General features: G+C 43.4%; 3 protein-coding genes across 3 annotated transcripts in view; all 3 read left to right on the top strand.

The window, feature by feature from the left end:
• The first annotated feature begins 805 nt into the window (after positions 1–805).
• LOC109521470 (red-sensitive opsin) lies at positions 806–2980 on the top strand. Its single transcript, XM_019879299.1, has 6 exons — positions 806–927; positions 1369–1665; positions 1739–1907; positions 1981–2146; positions 2229–2468; positions 2544–2980. Exons 1-6 carry the CDS (start codon positions 828–830, stop codon positions 2640–2642), a joined length of 1071 nt encoding a protein of 356 aa, XP_019734858.1. The 5' UTR covers positions 806–827; the 3' UTR covers positions 2643–2980.
• A 762-nt stretch (positions 2981–3742) lies between these two features.
• gnl3l (G protein nucleolar 3 like) lies at positions 3743–8557 on the top strand. Its single transcript, XM_019879434.1, has 15 exons — positions 3743–3818; positions 3917–3960; positions 4307–4414; positions 4513–4629; positions 4739–4822; positions 4936–5071; positions 5184–5287; positions 5993–6137; positions 6658–6745; positions 7097–7274; positions 7393–7535; positions 7604–7740; positions 7903–8069; positions 8216–8390; positions 8473–8557. The coding sequence occupies exons 1-15, from the start codon at positions 3758–3760 to the stop codon at positions 8538–8540; spliced, it is 1755 nt and encodes a 584-aa protein (XP_019734993.1). The 5' UTR covers positions 3743–3757; the 3' UTR covers positions 8541–8557.
• Positions 8558–8947: 390 nt separating this feature from the next.
• LOC109521480 (transcription factor E3-like) overlaps positions 8948–14833 on the top strand; it is a 25210-nt gene continuing 19324 nt past the window's right edge. Inside the window, exons 1-11 of the mRNA XM_019879310.1 lie at positions 8948–9179; positions 10253–10478; positions 10569–10793; positions 11270–11524; positions 11615–11839; positions 12317–12412; positions 13140–13251; positions 13354–13410; positions 13520–13595; positions 13723–13870; positions 14647–14682. Coding sequence (XP_019734869.1) covers positions 10287–10478; positions 10569–10793; positions 11270–11524; positions 11615–11839; positions 12317–12412; positions 13140–13251; positions 13354–13410; positions 13520–13595; positions 13723–13870; positions 14647–14682 — 1422 coding nt within the window. The 5' untranslated portion in view covers positions 8948–9179; positions 10253–10286. The remainder of the gene's footprint in view (positions 9180–10252; positions 10479–10568; positions 10794–11269; positions 11525–11614; positions 11840–12316; positions 12413–13139; positions 13252–13353; positions 13411–13519; positions 13596–13722; positions 13871–14646; positions 14683–14833) is intronic.

The following is a 14833-nucleotide window of genomic DNA, read 5'->3' as shown; positions in this document are numbered from 1 at the left end:
TATCCCACAGTGCATGCGGGAAAGTAGTGAACACACACACACACACACACACACACACACACACACACACACACACGCACACATACACACACACAGTGGTGAATTGTTACATCAGTGAATGTTGAACAAAGGACAGAAAAGAAGATGCACACAAAGAAGAGGATAGGGCAGAAGTCTGCCCTTTTACTGTATATTTTAGTTGCTTAATTCCAAATCGTCACTGTCCTGTGAAAAACACATATGTACACTTTGGTCCTTTAAAAAAAAAAAAAAAAACATTAACGGGGTTCCTTGTTAACATTTTTTCAAAATTACAAAAATGTGCATATATGTTTTTCACAGGACAGCGAGTGACACGACAATTACTTCTGTGTCGACCCACAAGGGATAAACACTCACCAGATACCCGCACCTCTAAGGGCGGGGTGGAGGTTGGCATTTCTTGGTTCAAAGGGATTCACGTTTGTCTGCGGTAGGACTTAAACGTTGGGTTCCAAAGCCTGAGTTGGTACGGATGTGCTACTGCCACCCCAAATTTGTGTTACACTCTACGTATAGAGCTCACCAAATAATCCGCATCTTCAGTCAGCGGATGGAAATCTGCTTTCCAACAAGATTATTCATGGCATTTGGTGTCTTAACCCAATTACTCCTGGTTTTAATTACAGTTGCCGCTCATTGGCTTGCGGATTGCCGCAAAGCGCCATTCAACGGCTGTGATTTAATTTTGACTTAATCCAATCAGAGTTCTCTGCAGCAAAAGTATAAAAGCTAAAGACACGTGCAAGTTGCGAGAAAGGGAGAACATTTCTCCTTGTGCTATCATCATGGCGGAGGCCTGGGATAAACCGTCCTTTGCCGCCAGGCGATACCACGAGACGACAAGGGAATCTGCGTTTGCTTACACAAACAGCAATAATACCAGAGGTACAGTATGGCATTCGGATTAGTTCTCATTAATTCCCCGACGGCATCGGGTTTTGTTTGTGGAATTGGCAATTTAAAGACGGCAGTCTTGTGCCTAAAATTCTTGCACACTTATAGGGGGTTCTGTGGTGAATAAACCCCCGGATAACTAATTAGAAAAGACTGCAGTGTTTTAGATACTCGTTGAGTAATTACATTTTTTGCTTCTGTGCAGTTTGAATTCAAGTCAAGTCAAGTTCAACTTTATTGTCAAATGCGCTGTATGTGCAATGAATTCATAGTGTAACTGATTTTTTTTTTTTGGATTAGCCATATTTTCTTTCTGATCACGGATTAAAAAATAAAAAAATCCAAAAGCCACTTTGGAACCTGTTTTGGTAAACAACTATACAATCCAAATTTATGAAATGACACCATTCTTGATCTGTTTTCATTCCTCAGGTCCTTTTGAAGGCCCAAACTACCACATTGCCCCGCGATGGGTTTACAATGTTGCAACATGCTGGATGTTTTTTGTGGTTGTTGCGTCAGTGTTCACCAACGGCCTCGTCTTGGTGGCAACAGCAAAATTCAAGAAACTCCGTCACCCTCTCAACTGGATTCTGGTCAATCTCGCCATAGCTGATCTGGGAGAAACGGTTTTTGCCAGCACTATCAGTGTTTGTAACCAGTTTTTTGGGTATTTTATTCTCGGGCACCCAATGTGCATATTTGAGGGGTACACTGTCTCAGTTTGTGGTGAGTGGCCCGCGACGGGATTTGGAAGTGTGACTACAACTTTCCTCGACTGAGAATGCTGCTTGTCGCACAGGTATCACTGCTCTCTGGTCCCTGACGATCATCTCCTGGGAGAGATGGATAGTGGTATGCAAACCATTTGGAAACATCAAATTTGATGCCAAGTGGGCAACAGGCGGAATTGTGTTCTCCTGGATCTGGTCAGCCGTATGGTGTGCTCCCCCGATCTTTGGATGGAGCAGGTATGAACTTTGCATGACTGCGCTGGCACTGAGCGATCAGTGGACACAGAAACCGATGATTGTGTCCTGTCAGGTACTGGCCTCATGGACTGAAGACCTCCTGCGGACCTGATGTATTCAGTGGAAGCGAAGACCCCGGTGTTCAGTCCTACATGATCGTTCTTATGATTACTTGTTGCTTCATCCCGCTGGCTATCATCATGCTGTGCTACTTTGCTGTCTGGTGGGCTATCCGAACTGTAAGTTTGTGAAATCATCGGCATAATACGGTGCATCCCAGTTCCCAGCCTGAGTCAAGCAACGTCCGCTTGTTTGTCGCAGGTTGCCTTGCAGCAGAAGGAATCGGAGTCCACTCAGAAAGCGGAGAGAGAAGTATCCAGAATGGTTGTCGTCATGATTCTGGCATACATTTTCTGCTGGGGACCGTACACCTTTTTTGCCTGCTTTGCTGCGGCAAATCCTGGATATGCTTTCCATCCTCTCGCTGCAGCGATGCCGGCGTACTTTGCCAAGAGCGCCACGATCTACAACCCGATCATCTATGTTTTCATGAATCGACAGGTAATGGTCAACCTGCTCCGTATTTCAAATCCGCCAACTTTGTTTCAGAAATCCTTTTTCGCTATCTTTCATCAGTTTCGCACATGCATCATGCAGCTCTTTGGCAAACAAGTAGATGATGGCTCGGAAGTATCCACGTCAAAAACGGAAGTCTCCTCTGTGGCTCCAGCTTAACGTGCTCAGCTCCTGAAGATTTGGGAACCGTCAAACTTTGCACACTACAAGTTCTTGTCGATTTCTATGGATGTTTGTCTAGTACAGTATATCTAGCTTTCTGGCAAATGAGAAAAACAAACAAAAAAATGCAGGCATTCAATCTCTTGTTGTCTTTCTTTAATCATAAAGCTTTCATATGTTTTCCATTTACAATAGTGCTTGATGAGACTAATAAATAATTTTTTAAATGTATAAAGGTACAATGGTGGAAATAGGGTTGTTATTGTGCTTTGTGTTGACAAAACCTATCCATATTTACGATAGTGTACCACAAATGAGTCCAGCAAAACAGTACACTCTCCCATAGAAAAGTATTGTATCAATTATAAATTTATACATATATAAACATGAACAAAAATAAACATGAATAAATTATTCAGAGGAGAGTCAGAAGACCATTTTAGAACTATTTTTGCAGGTCTGTGAAACTTTTCATTCACTTTGACAATGTTGCCATCAGGACCTAAAAATTCATACACCAAAAGCAACAGCTTTCCTGTTAAGTGTACAGTTACAATTCATAAGTGAACAAGTACTTGCTTGCCCTTTAGTAAATTTTTTTTGACATTTTTATTTATTGTTTAACCCCTTCCAAAGGATAAGAGACATGTTTCATTGCAGCGGTACACAAATAAAAATCCTTAAGGGTCACAAAAAGGTCCAGTTCTTGAGGTCAATCAGGCCACATGTGACAATACTTTATTATTCAAAACCAAATGTCCTTTTTCATTCAAATTAACAAAAATGTCCATTGGTGTGAGTATTATAACCAAAAAAGTGCAACAAATTTATCTTTTGACATAAATTAAATAACAATTGAATAAAACAAAACATGAAACCTGTCTAAATCACTGCACCACGCGAGGAGTCCCGCTATAATATTTCTAGAGAATTAAAAAAAACTACGGAAATTCAGAAAAATTGTTCGGGAAGTGAATTTGTAATTAGTGGCAGCTCTGCATATGTTATTATTTTCCAAATGCCCTTAACTTGAGTGTACAGTATTATTTTAATTCGTAATTCCCGAGCTGTTTTACTGTGAAATTCCGGAAGTTACGCATGGACTATTGCGCATGCCCACATCTGTGACATACCCACGTGAACGCGGTGTGGTTGGAGCAATGTCGAAATCAAGTGCGTAGAACTATTTGGTCTGGACTTTTGTCTCTAAAAATCAACTCGAAAAGATTTCAAGTATATTTGGTTATATATTTTTGATTTGTATTTTACAGAACAAAAACGAGCTAAACGCCTTGGTTTTTTGGGGAAACATAAGGTGCGTGTTTTTTATATTTACTGTACCTATCGTCGTTACCTTTTGGTGTTGGCGCTTCGGTACGACGAATTATGCTCACTCAGTCAAAAACAAAGTCAAAGATTAATTAGATGTACGTGTGTTTAACTCTGCGCCACCATTTTTTGTGGTCAAATGCTATGTTGTCTGACTCGCGAACTAACGACTGTTAAAATCACCAGTAAAACATAATTTATTCTAGATTCTCGTATTTTGCGTAACTGACTACGTTTCAAAGTTTAGCGACGTAGCTAACGAGCTGTTAAGGGTGACTGAAAATTGACTTTGAAACAGCTAACTACATATTGGGTATATTCCCTGTACACAGAATAAAGATGGGAAAAATACCGACGCCTCGGGAGGCACAAGTTTTAAGCAGCAGTCATCTGTGCAACATGGCAAGGACCGAAAGTCAGAAGAAATTAGAAAGCAAAGGGTACCTCTTTCACCTTCACTCAGATATGAGGCTCAAGTGATATATTCCTTGATAGATACAGAACCCTGTTGTACCTTTCTTTTATTGAACCGACTAAGCTTCAAGAACTCCAAGAAAGGCAGAAGATCTCCAGAGAACAACAGCTGGTCAAGAGGAGGAATTTGCAAAGCTTTCAAAATGACATCCTACAGAGGCAGAGAGAGTTTGAGCAAAGGGTGAATACATTGCCGTTTCTGGGACACAGACCACAATTTGGCATCACTGGTGAGGACAGGACATATTGCAACTGTTGCCATTGAGATTTCCCTCTTTGTATGTTCACAGGAAACAGAGATGCAGAGTTTGGAAAAACATGTGCACTTTGAAAATGAGAGCTCAAGAAAAGCATATTACAGAGAATTTAAAAAGGTCCTTTTCCATCATGCGTCTATCTTACTGAGCTTTTATAATACTATCAGGTGTAAATTGCTGGATTGATTCACTTATTAAATCAGATGTTAATTCCTGTCCTGTCCTCGAAGGTAGTGGAGGCTGCTGATGTGATTTTAGAGGTTTTGGATGCACGGGACCCACTGGGGTGCAGATGTCCCCAGGTTGAGCAGGCAGTCATTCAAAGTGGAACAAACAAAAAGCTTGTGTTGGTGCTCAATAAAATTGGTAGGTTCAGCTCAACCCATTTCAAGAATTGTCTTCTAAATGCTATTTTCAGATGTTTAAAATGCTTGGGGGAATAACTGGGGTTTTGTCTGACGTTTTATTCCATTTGTAGATTTAGTGTCGAAGGAAATTGTGGAGAAGTGGATTAAATATCTGCGGAATGAGTTTCCAACAGTTGCTTTCAAGGCGTCTACTCAACAGCAGTCCAGAAACTTGGTACTGTTCTTTTTTTTTTTTTAATACAGTGTTTTGTTCAACACATACACAGTCAGCTAAAATAATGAAGACCACACACACGGTTCTCCACTCCCACACTACGGCACATGATGTTTTTTTTTTTTTTTTTTCAATTATTAAACCTCACGAGAAAAATAAAGATTGAGCATGTTGATGATACTCATCTCATGATCTAAGGAGACAGAAAATTTACCAAAAATTACGTGGACCTACGGTGCAGGCTTTATTTACAAGCAATGACGTTTCTGCCTGCCCCCTTGCGCTGCGTGTCCCATTAAAATTGCGGCTTTTGCCATTAGGAAATGGCGTTTTATCAAATAACGCACAAGTGTAAATGCAAAATCACCCTCTGGTTCATGACACGAACGGTACTGGCCCATTTTATTCACACCACTGCGCATATGTTGATGAATCGGAATGAATTCTAAGTGACAGCACTGCTTGCAATGCTCCAATTTGCATTAGCCACGCTCACATTCCCCATACAAGGGCATTCAAAAATATGAAAGAAAAATAGAATACCTTGTTATTATTGGACACCCATTTGTCTATCTTGCATTTTATTACAAAATTACCGTAATTCAGAAAACCATGAAATTCCAAAAATACTTTTTCTTTCCACTGTGTATATACGTTTTGTGAGAATTGCAGTGTATCACGAGTTTTGCCTCTTGTCATTGACAGAAACGCAGTAACGTATCAGTGACTCAAGCCCCTGCAGAGCTCCTCAGCAGCAGTGTTTGTCTTGGTGCAGATTGCTTGATGAAGCTACTCGGTAACTACTGCCGTAACCTTGACATAAAGACAGCCATCACTGTGGGTGTAGTAGGTAAGCACTCGTAACAGCGGCATGATGCTTTCACATGTTGCATGGTGACATTAGCGCGGCACTCACTCCATTTCTGCATTGTGTGCGCTCGCTGTTGTCACATTTTTGCAAATGGCTTTCTGTAGTGTAGAAAATCACCGCCATCGTAAAATATACTTTCATGCAAAAAGGAATGTCCATTCATCTGTGTATTGTCATAAACACTAGTACCCATTAGGCTTGCTGCACAAATGCGACTGAATTGGACAAATGAAAAATAAACCTCTGACCTGCAAAATCAGCAGTTGGCAACAAATACACAATTTAGAGTCATCAATGAACATAAGTATGTTTTTGGAATGTGGGATGAAGTTGTAGTACCTGGAAGATAAAAAGACGTGGCGAACATGAAGCAAAGTGCACACGGGTGGGCTCAGAACCTTTTGCTGGGAAGCAGAAATGAATGAATAAGCAATGTTAACTTTTCCAAAATGAGGGCAGCCTATTTATTTATTTTATCTTCTTGAATTTTGATTTTCAGGTTTTCCAAATGTGGGAAAGAGCAGTTTGATCAACAGTTTAAAGCGTGCAAGAGCGTGCAATGTTGGAGCAACTCCTGGTGTCACAAAGTGAGAATTCCCGTCGAGGATTGATTGATGAGGCCTTTATTATAATTCAAACTTGGTGATTTTTTTTTTTTTCATTATTACATAAATGTTAGTACCCACCCCCCCACCCCCAAAGAGTAAAAGTACTTATTTCTCAGAAAATGAATATCTACTCGTCCGCTTTGTAAACTAACATCAGAGCAAAAATTAGCTGCCATGCTCGTTTGCCTGTTCTCTGCCTCAGTAGCAAGTATTGCCTCCTCGAGCAGACACTTTCCATCGCATGTTTTGCATATCCTTTGTCTACCAAGCTGCGGTACTCGGAGAAAAAAAATCCCAAATGAAAAGTAAATGTCTTTCCTTCATGTTTAGGTGCCTTCAAGAAGTGCACTTGGACAAACACATTAAGCTTCTTGATTGTCCTGGCATCGTCATGGCAACGTCAACAAGTGACGCTGCGATGATTCTCCGGAATTGTGTGAAAATCGAACAGTTGGTTGATCCAATTCCTCCTGTTGAAGCCATCCTCCGACGTTGCAACAAGGCACAAGTAAGTCGTTTGCTTTCCTACGCTATGCACGCCCAGGAAAACCGAATTTGAAGCGGTAACGTTTATACACCGTTGAAGCCGTGATATGGTCATTGCATAGATTTTGATGGCTGTGCAGATCCTTCAGCACTACGGAGTACCTGACTTTCACACAGCTCTGGAGTTCTTGGCGTTGCTTGCGCGGCGTCAGGGGAAACTAAGAAAAGGCGGGCTGCCTGACACCGACAAAGCAGCAAAAAGCGTATTAATGGACTGGACAGGGTGGGTCACATGAGTGATTTTCGAGTCCTTAGAAATGTTAAGCGAGTTTTGATTCGAGTGTTGTTTAGGGGAAGGATCAGCTATTTCACTCATCCACCTGAGACACACACACTTCCCATGCACGTCAGCGCTGAAATTGTGACAGAGATGGGTAAAGCTTTTGACTGGGATGAGCTTGAAAATGGAAATCGGGAAGTTCTTGCAGGTAGTATGCTCCTTTCACCCGCAATCTTCCTGTATAATTTGCACTGGTAATTTCACCAAATTGTTAGATTAGGAATAATGTAAGCATAATGTACTTGCATATGAAATTAGCAGTGGAACTTTCACAAATGTGTTTTTTCATTGGTGCAATGTCATGTTTCAGATTCATCTTGTTCTGATATGCAAATGGGATTCTGCATCGAAACCATGGGAATGACAAACGGCAACCAGGCTCAAGATCCCTCTCACCAAGAAATGGAAGGAGAGTCAGTAGTGGAGCCGGAATTTAAAGAGGAAGCTGAATCAATGGAGGATGAGCAGGATCCAGAGGTGTGATGAAGTGTGAGCCTTTGAACTAGCAGAAATGACAGACTTGACAAATTCGATGTGTGCGGAATGTGGTTTAAACTTTATTGAATGGTCCATCTTGCCATTGTAAACCTTGCCAAATAAAGGTTATTTTATCTATCTAATAGTTTGGACCAATGACAGTGGAGATAAAATCTCAGAAGTTCAAGAGTGTCGTGCCTGAAAGTGATCCTGCATCCAAGGCTCCAGATTTGAAGGATATTGTCAATGTGGATCCTTTACAGCAAGGCCAGGCACTTCTGGCTGCCGGCAAGAAGCGGAAGAAGCGACAAAAAAGAGCGGGTTTGTGTCTAAACTTCAATCATCATATTGTTTTTATGTGTACAGTACTTCAAATTTGATCTGTTTTCTTCTTCTTTTCCAGACAAGCTTGCTACCAAACTATCAGACACCTTGACATCTGCAATGGATTTCTCGTTTTGTGACAGCTGATTAAAGAAAAAAAAAACCTAAAAGATTGTTGGTCTATGTATTGTCCTTTTGGATTCTTTCAATAAGTCTTAGACACTTCCAATATGCATTCAATGCGCTGGATAAGTTTGTGGATAGATCAATTTGTACAAATGTGTCACACTCAAAACCTGGCGGCCAGAGCAGTGTGGCTATTGAATAAAGTATTTCTGGCTAAAATATGTACCGAAGTTGCAAATTGCCCTTATTCCTAAAAACATTGGAACTCTGCAATTGAACTCTTAAGTTTTGACTTCTGACTGCAAAACGAGTCGTTCATCAACACGTATGCGAATAATATGATGATGCGATTATAGATTGATTTGGTTTCAGTCATAACGCCCCCCACCCTCAAGGGAAACCGAATCTACCCCACGACCAAAAGTAGTTAAGGCACCCGGGTTGAGGAAATAACGCTATCGTCTTCCCATAGTCAACAAGTTCCGGGTAAAAAGTGGGAGGATGACCTCAGCGCGTCGGCTCGAGGTAAACAACGTTGGTCGCGGCGGCCATGGCGAGCGGCAGCTGCTATTCGAGTCAGCGACAAGATAAAATGGCCAGAAAAGCCGAGGACCTCTTGGATTCATGACTGTGATCCCGTCGAACATTTCTGTTCTCACAGTATGTTTTAAAATTAAATTTCTACCTTGAACGCGTTAAACCGCAAGCGCTCTCGACAGTCATGGCTATTTGGCTAGCTAAGCCACGAACCCCCACACCCGCGCAAAACACCCCAAAACGACCTGCTTTGTAGTATTGCAAAATGATCAAAGCTCCGAATTTAAATGTGTATTTGTTGATTGGCAAATGGTAGATGACACGCAAGTAAAGCAGATATAGTTATCCTTATGCACGGTCATCACCTTTTTTTATGAAATTGGAATTAGGGCCTCCGACACTTAGCTGTCAAACCAGGACTATTAATGTGCGGCAAAGCGAATTACATGTAATATACCACAGGTACATTACAATACTGTAATCAGCGACCAAAGAGTTCACAGAAGTTGTGAGGGCTATTTCACACGTATGCCGTACGCTTGCGTCAGTTAACTGAAATTGGGAAATAGAATATGTGTTGTTATTGCCAACTAGTATACATTCTGAACGTCTTTATGTGCAATGAACAATTCACTTGAAACTGCCCGAAGCATATTGGTTTCTTGCAAAACAGTCATTTTCAGTAGGCTACTTTGAATGAATTCGGTCCAGTCGCAGCAGTAGAAATAGTCTGGCACACACCAGCATAAACATTTCGATAAATATTTGTAAGACAAATATAAAAAGTGAAGGCACGATTGACGCTTTGATACAGGGCATTTCTCTCAAATCATGGAGAGGGTCCCCAAATTCAGACGAGAAAGGCAAATAACTATTGCATGGAAAAGGGGGGTGCCCCCAGGGACTTAAGGCATACTTTAAAAAACAAACAAACACACACAAAAAACCCCTCTGTTTAAGTCCCCTTCTCACAAATGCGCAATTTTAAGATAGATTTTCTAGGGCCCCTTTGAATCATGGGCCCATAGGGGCCTTTATTGTCATCACTTACCCGATGTGTTTGATGAAGCAGTAAGAGGGGATTGCGCTACACATGGAATTGAAATGTTTTTTATGGCCTTTCGGTGACGATTGGGTATTTTCCAAAAGTATCAGCATTTTTTTAAATTCTCACTTCTCTTTTGTTGTGTTTGCAGCTTCATCCTTTGATCTCGACTGTTGTCCTCAGCCATGTCGTCGCGTGTGTTGCTGCGGCAGCAGCTTATGCGAGAGCAAGCTCAGGAGCAGGAGAGACGAGAGGCACAGCAGCAGGCCTCCGCCTCTCAGCTCCGGCCCACTGACTCCACTCCCGCCATCTCCGTCTCACTGCCTCCAAATACTGCCCGCCCGCCTCCAGCGCAGGTGCCCGTGGAGGTGCTGAAAGTAAGCATGTCCTCCTCCGTGTCGCCCGTCTGCCCTCAGTGTGCTCAGTTTGTCGAAAACAGAACCGAACGCCTGCTTTGAATGACGCAGGTGCAGACCCACCTCGAGAACCCCACCAAGTATCACATCCAGCAGGCGCAGAGGCAACAGGTGAAGCAGTACCTCTCCACCACTCTGAGTAACAACGCGATTACTCAGACGCTCGGTGTATCGCCTGTGCCACAGTGCAGCTCTGCCCCTGAGGTTGCCCACACTGCCAACAGCGCCCCTAACAGCCCGATGGCCCTACTTAACATCAGTTCCAACAAGGAGGAAGTATGCCCAAGTCCTGTTCTTTCTTTTTTTTTTTTTTCTTCTTTTTTATAACTGCGGTTTGCTGATGCAGCAGATGACACAGTCTTGCCAATAGTTGCCTCTCTGTGAACTAGCAGTGTGTTTTTGGAGAAGTCTGAAGTCAAGCCTTCAGCTCACTTTGTACTTAATGACTTTTGGTTTGTTCTGCGGGGATGTGGCCCCAGGTCCCACTTGAACGTTGCATGCCTTTTGTCTTCATATACTTGTTGGCCTGGTGTCACAATAGGATGTTAAATACTGCACCGGCAGATTAACCGTGCCACTTCTCCGCTTGCGCGTCTATGACATGAGGCTGCTTTACAGCTTGTGGAATTATTTTTTACGACTGAGAGCTTTAGATCTAGTCCGTGTAGAGTATAAGCATTGCTTGTATATGATCCGACCCCGAAAAGCTGGTCAGATTGTGCTACATGTTTCCTGTCATCTATTGTTTCTAGATTGAAGACGTTATCGACGACATAATTAGTCTGGAATCCAGTTTTAATGACGACATCATTACATTGATTGACTCGGGTCTTCAGTTACCTAATACGGTAAGAGGCCAAGCTCAGGAGCAGGAGAGACGAGAGGCACAGCAGCAGGCCTCCGCCTCTCAGCTCCGGCCCACTGACTCCACTCCCGCCATCTCCGTCTCACTGCCTCCAAATACTGCCCGCCCGCCTCCAGCGCAGGTGCCCGTGGAGGTGCTGAAAGTAAGCATGTCCTCCTCCGTGTCGCCCGTCTGCCCTCAGTGTGCTCAGTTTGTCGAAAACAGAACCGAACGCCTGCTTTGAATGACGCAGGTGCAGACCCACCTCGAGAACCCCACCAAGTATCACATCCAGCAGGCGCAGAGGCAACAGGTGAAGCAGTACCTCTCCACCACTCTGAGTAACAACGCGATTACTCAGACGCTCGGTGTATCGCCTGTGCCACAGTGCAGCTCTGCCCCTGAGGTTGCCCACACTGCCAACAGCGCCCCTAACAGCCCGATGGCCCTACTTAACATCAGTTCCAACAAGGAGGAAGTATGCCCAAGTCCTGTTCTTTCTTTTTTTTTTTTTTTCTTCTTTTTTATAACTGCGGTTTGCTGATGCAGCAGATGACACAGTCTTGCCAATAGTTGCCTCTCTGTGAACTAGCAGTGTGTTTTTGGAGAAGTCTGAAGTCAAGCCTTCAGCTCACTTTGTACTTAATGACTTTTGGTTTGTTCTGCGGGGATGTGGCCCCAGGTCCCACTTGAACGTTGCATGCCTTTTGTCTTCATATACTTGTTGGCCTGGTGTCACAATAGGATGTTAAATACTGCACCGGCAGATTAACCGTGCCACTTCTCCGCTTGCGCGTCTATGACATGAGGCTGCTTTACAGCTTGTGGAATTATTTTTTACGACTGAGAGCTTTAGATCTAGTCCGTGTAGAGTATAAGCATTGCTTGTATATGATCCGACCCCGAAAAGCTGGTCAGATTGTGCTACATGTTTCCTGTCATCTATTGTTTCTAGATTGAAGACGTTATCGACGACATAATTAGTCTGGAATCCAGTTTTAATGACGACATCATTACATTGATTGACTCGGGTCTTCAGTTACCTAATACGGTAAGAAAAAAACAAAATCTGCTTCCTTGACCCTTCAAATGTTTCTACGCTTGATTTTCACTAATACATGACATGATTCTCGAAAAACAGTCACACCACCTTTTGGGGGGGGGGTCTTCCTCGAATGGAGCGTCTTTTATCTGTGTCGGAATCCTGAAGCAGGAATAGCTCTTTGAGTCTTTGAGTGGATATACAGTCGAAGCAGTTGACACTTACTCACCATTTGTCACAAATGTGCCGCCTGGGCGGGGTTACCAGTAAGAATACACAGCAAGAAGTCGGCCAATGTGTTAGTGCTCATTAAAACGCTACAGAGTTTACAGGCACAAAGGAATTGCTCACCTTTTTCCGCTTAACAGAAAATGAGGATTATGGTGATGTTGGAAGAAAGAAAAAAGACACACAGCGAGGTAAAACCGGTTTGTAATCTTTGAAAACGGAACAGCGTAGGATTTTTTTTTTTTTTTTACATGTGGCAAACCTTAGATGATACCAACAGGTAGGCGTGCCAACTTATTGTGCACCGAAATGATGTTGGGCTAAGGATGATCGTTTGTATTTCACCGATTCCACGCCGGATTGAATCGGGTGCCCAGGGAGGTGCTTGCGTTCAGAGTTTCAACAAGAATGGGGAAGTTGTGCTTTTCACACATTCCTCACATTTTGCTCGGGCTCGGCAGTCAGCATGCGTTGCAGCCGCCCTACCTAATAATTTTGTTTGATTTAGCTCCCAGGAAATCTGCTGGATGTGTATCACAGCCCTGGAATGGCAGCGCCCACTCTCACTGTCAGCAACTCCTGTCCTGCTGATCTTCCAAATATAAAAAGGGAAATTACTGGTACGGTACAATCTGTGCAATCTACTCGTATGTGTAGCGGAACTTCAACAGTTTCATAGGATCTGCGGAGTCATTTCATGGAAAGCAGCTTTTGTCTTTCAGATGCCGATACCAAAGCTTTTATGAAGGAGAGGCAAAAGAAAGACAACCACAACCTGAGTACGTCGAGATTTGTTGTCTCCTCACTTTGTAAAATCATCTTCTGTTGTTGCCCGACACGGTGCATTCATCATGATTATTTCTTTGCCTGTTTGTTCCTTCTTAACAGTTGAGAGGAGACGGCGATTTAATATAAACGACCGTATAAAGGAGCTCGGAACGCTCATACCCAAGTCAAGCGACCCGTGAGTGCCGCCTCGTTTTTGGGGTGTCTTTCGGAGATTAACGTGTTGTGTTTGCGAGCCAAGTCTCGGCAACATCAGTCTGGTAAAACCATTTCCTTTTGTGTTTACGCCTCCGCACCGATCACAGTGAGATGCGCTGGAATAAAGGCACCATACTGAAGGCCTCGGTGGATTACATCCGCAAGTTACAGAAGGAGCAACAGCGAGCCAAGGATGTCGAACTGCGCCAGAAAAAATTGGAGCAAGCCAACCACAGCTTAATGATGCGCATCCAGGTCGGTGTTTTTGCTGTTCATTACAATCGACTGAATTCGTGACACTGCATTGGCAGTACTTTGGCTCTGGATCCTGGCAGCTGGAGCCAGAAGCGTTGAGAAGCAATGAGTGCCAATTGGAGGTCCTGTGGCAATGTTTAAACAATGTATCAAGAATGCCGTTTGGAACATCTCAATGTGTAAACAATTTCAAAAGAATGACAGTTTGCAAACAAGGAGAATCTATTGGAGGGCGGCAGTAGTAATAGTCTCGTCAGTGCAAAATGAAAAAAAAAATGGATCTGATGTGCAAAGATGCAGGCATTGAAGTATTGCAGGTTGCAGAGATATTGCACGTTGTAAACATTGAGCAGGGTTACAAAAGAAAAAGATTGCACGGTGCGGTCGACAGATGCTGATGTCATTTGTTCGAACGTCTGATGCCGTGTGCGTAGAAGCTGTGGTCTCGCCGATGCCGTTGTAATGTGGAGGCGGCAGTAGTAATAGTCTCGTCAGTGCAAAATGAAAAAAAAAATGGATCTGATGTGCAAAGATGCAGGCATTGAAGTATTGCAGGTTGCAGAGATATTGCACGTTGTAAACATTGAGCAGGGTTACAAAAGAAAAAGATTGCACGGTGCGGTCGACAGATGCTGATGTCGTTTGTTCGAACGTCTGATGCCGTGTGCATACAAGCTGTGGTCTCGCCGATGCCGTTGTAATGTGGGGTTATGCCTTTTATTCCTTCATCGAGATTGTCACCAAAGGTCTCACTATTTTGCAACTACTTCTCGTATGAGCTGGAAATACAGGCCCGTGTCCACGGTCTCTCTTCCAACGCCGTCGGCATCTCCTCTGCCCTGGGCACCGGTCCTGCCCTGCTTCAGCAGCACCACCAAACGCTTCCAAACGGCCAGTCCCTACACCCCGGCGCAGAGGCACCCTCCGGGCATAACCTCCTCGGTCTGGGTGCGGCGGGGCGCA

The sequence above is a fragment of the Hippocampus comes genome, unplaced genomic scaffold (assembly GCF_001891065.2).
Source record: "Hippocampus comes isolate QL1 unplaced genomic scaffold, H_comes_QL1_v1.1 scaffold44, whole genome shotgun sequence".
NCBI lineage: Eukaryota > Metazoa > Chordata > Actinopteri > Syngnathiformes > Syngnathidae > Hippocampus > Hippocampus comes.
Note: the sequence above shows the minus strand (reverse complement) of the source record. Positions and strands in the feature narration are given on the sequence as shown.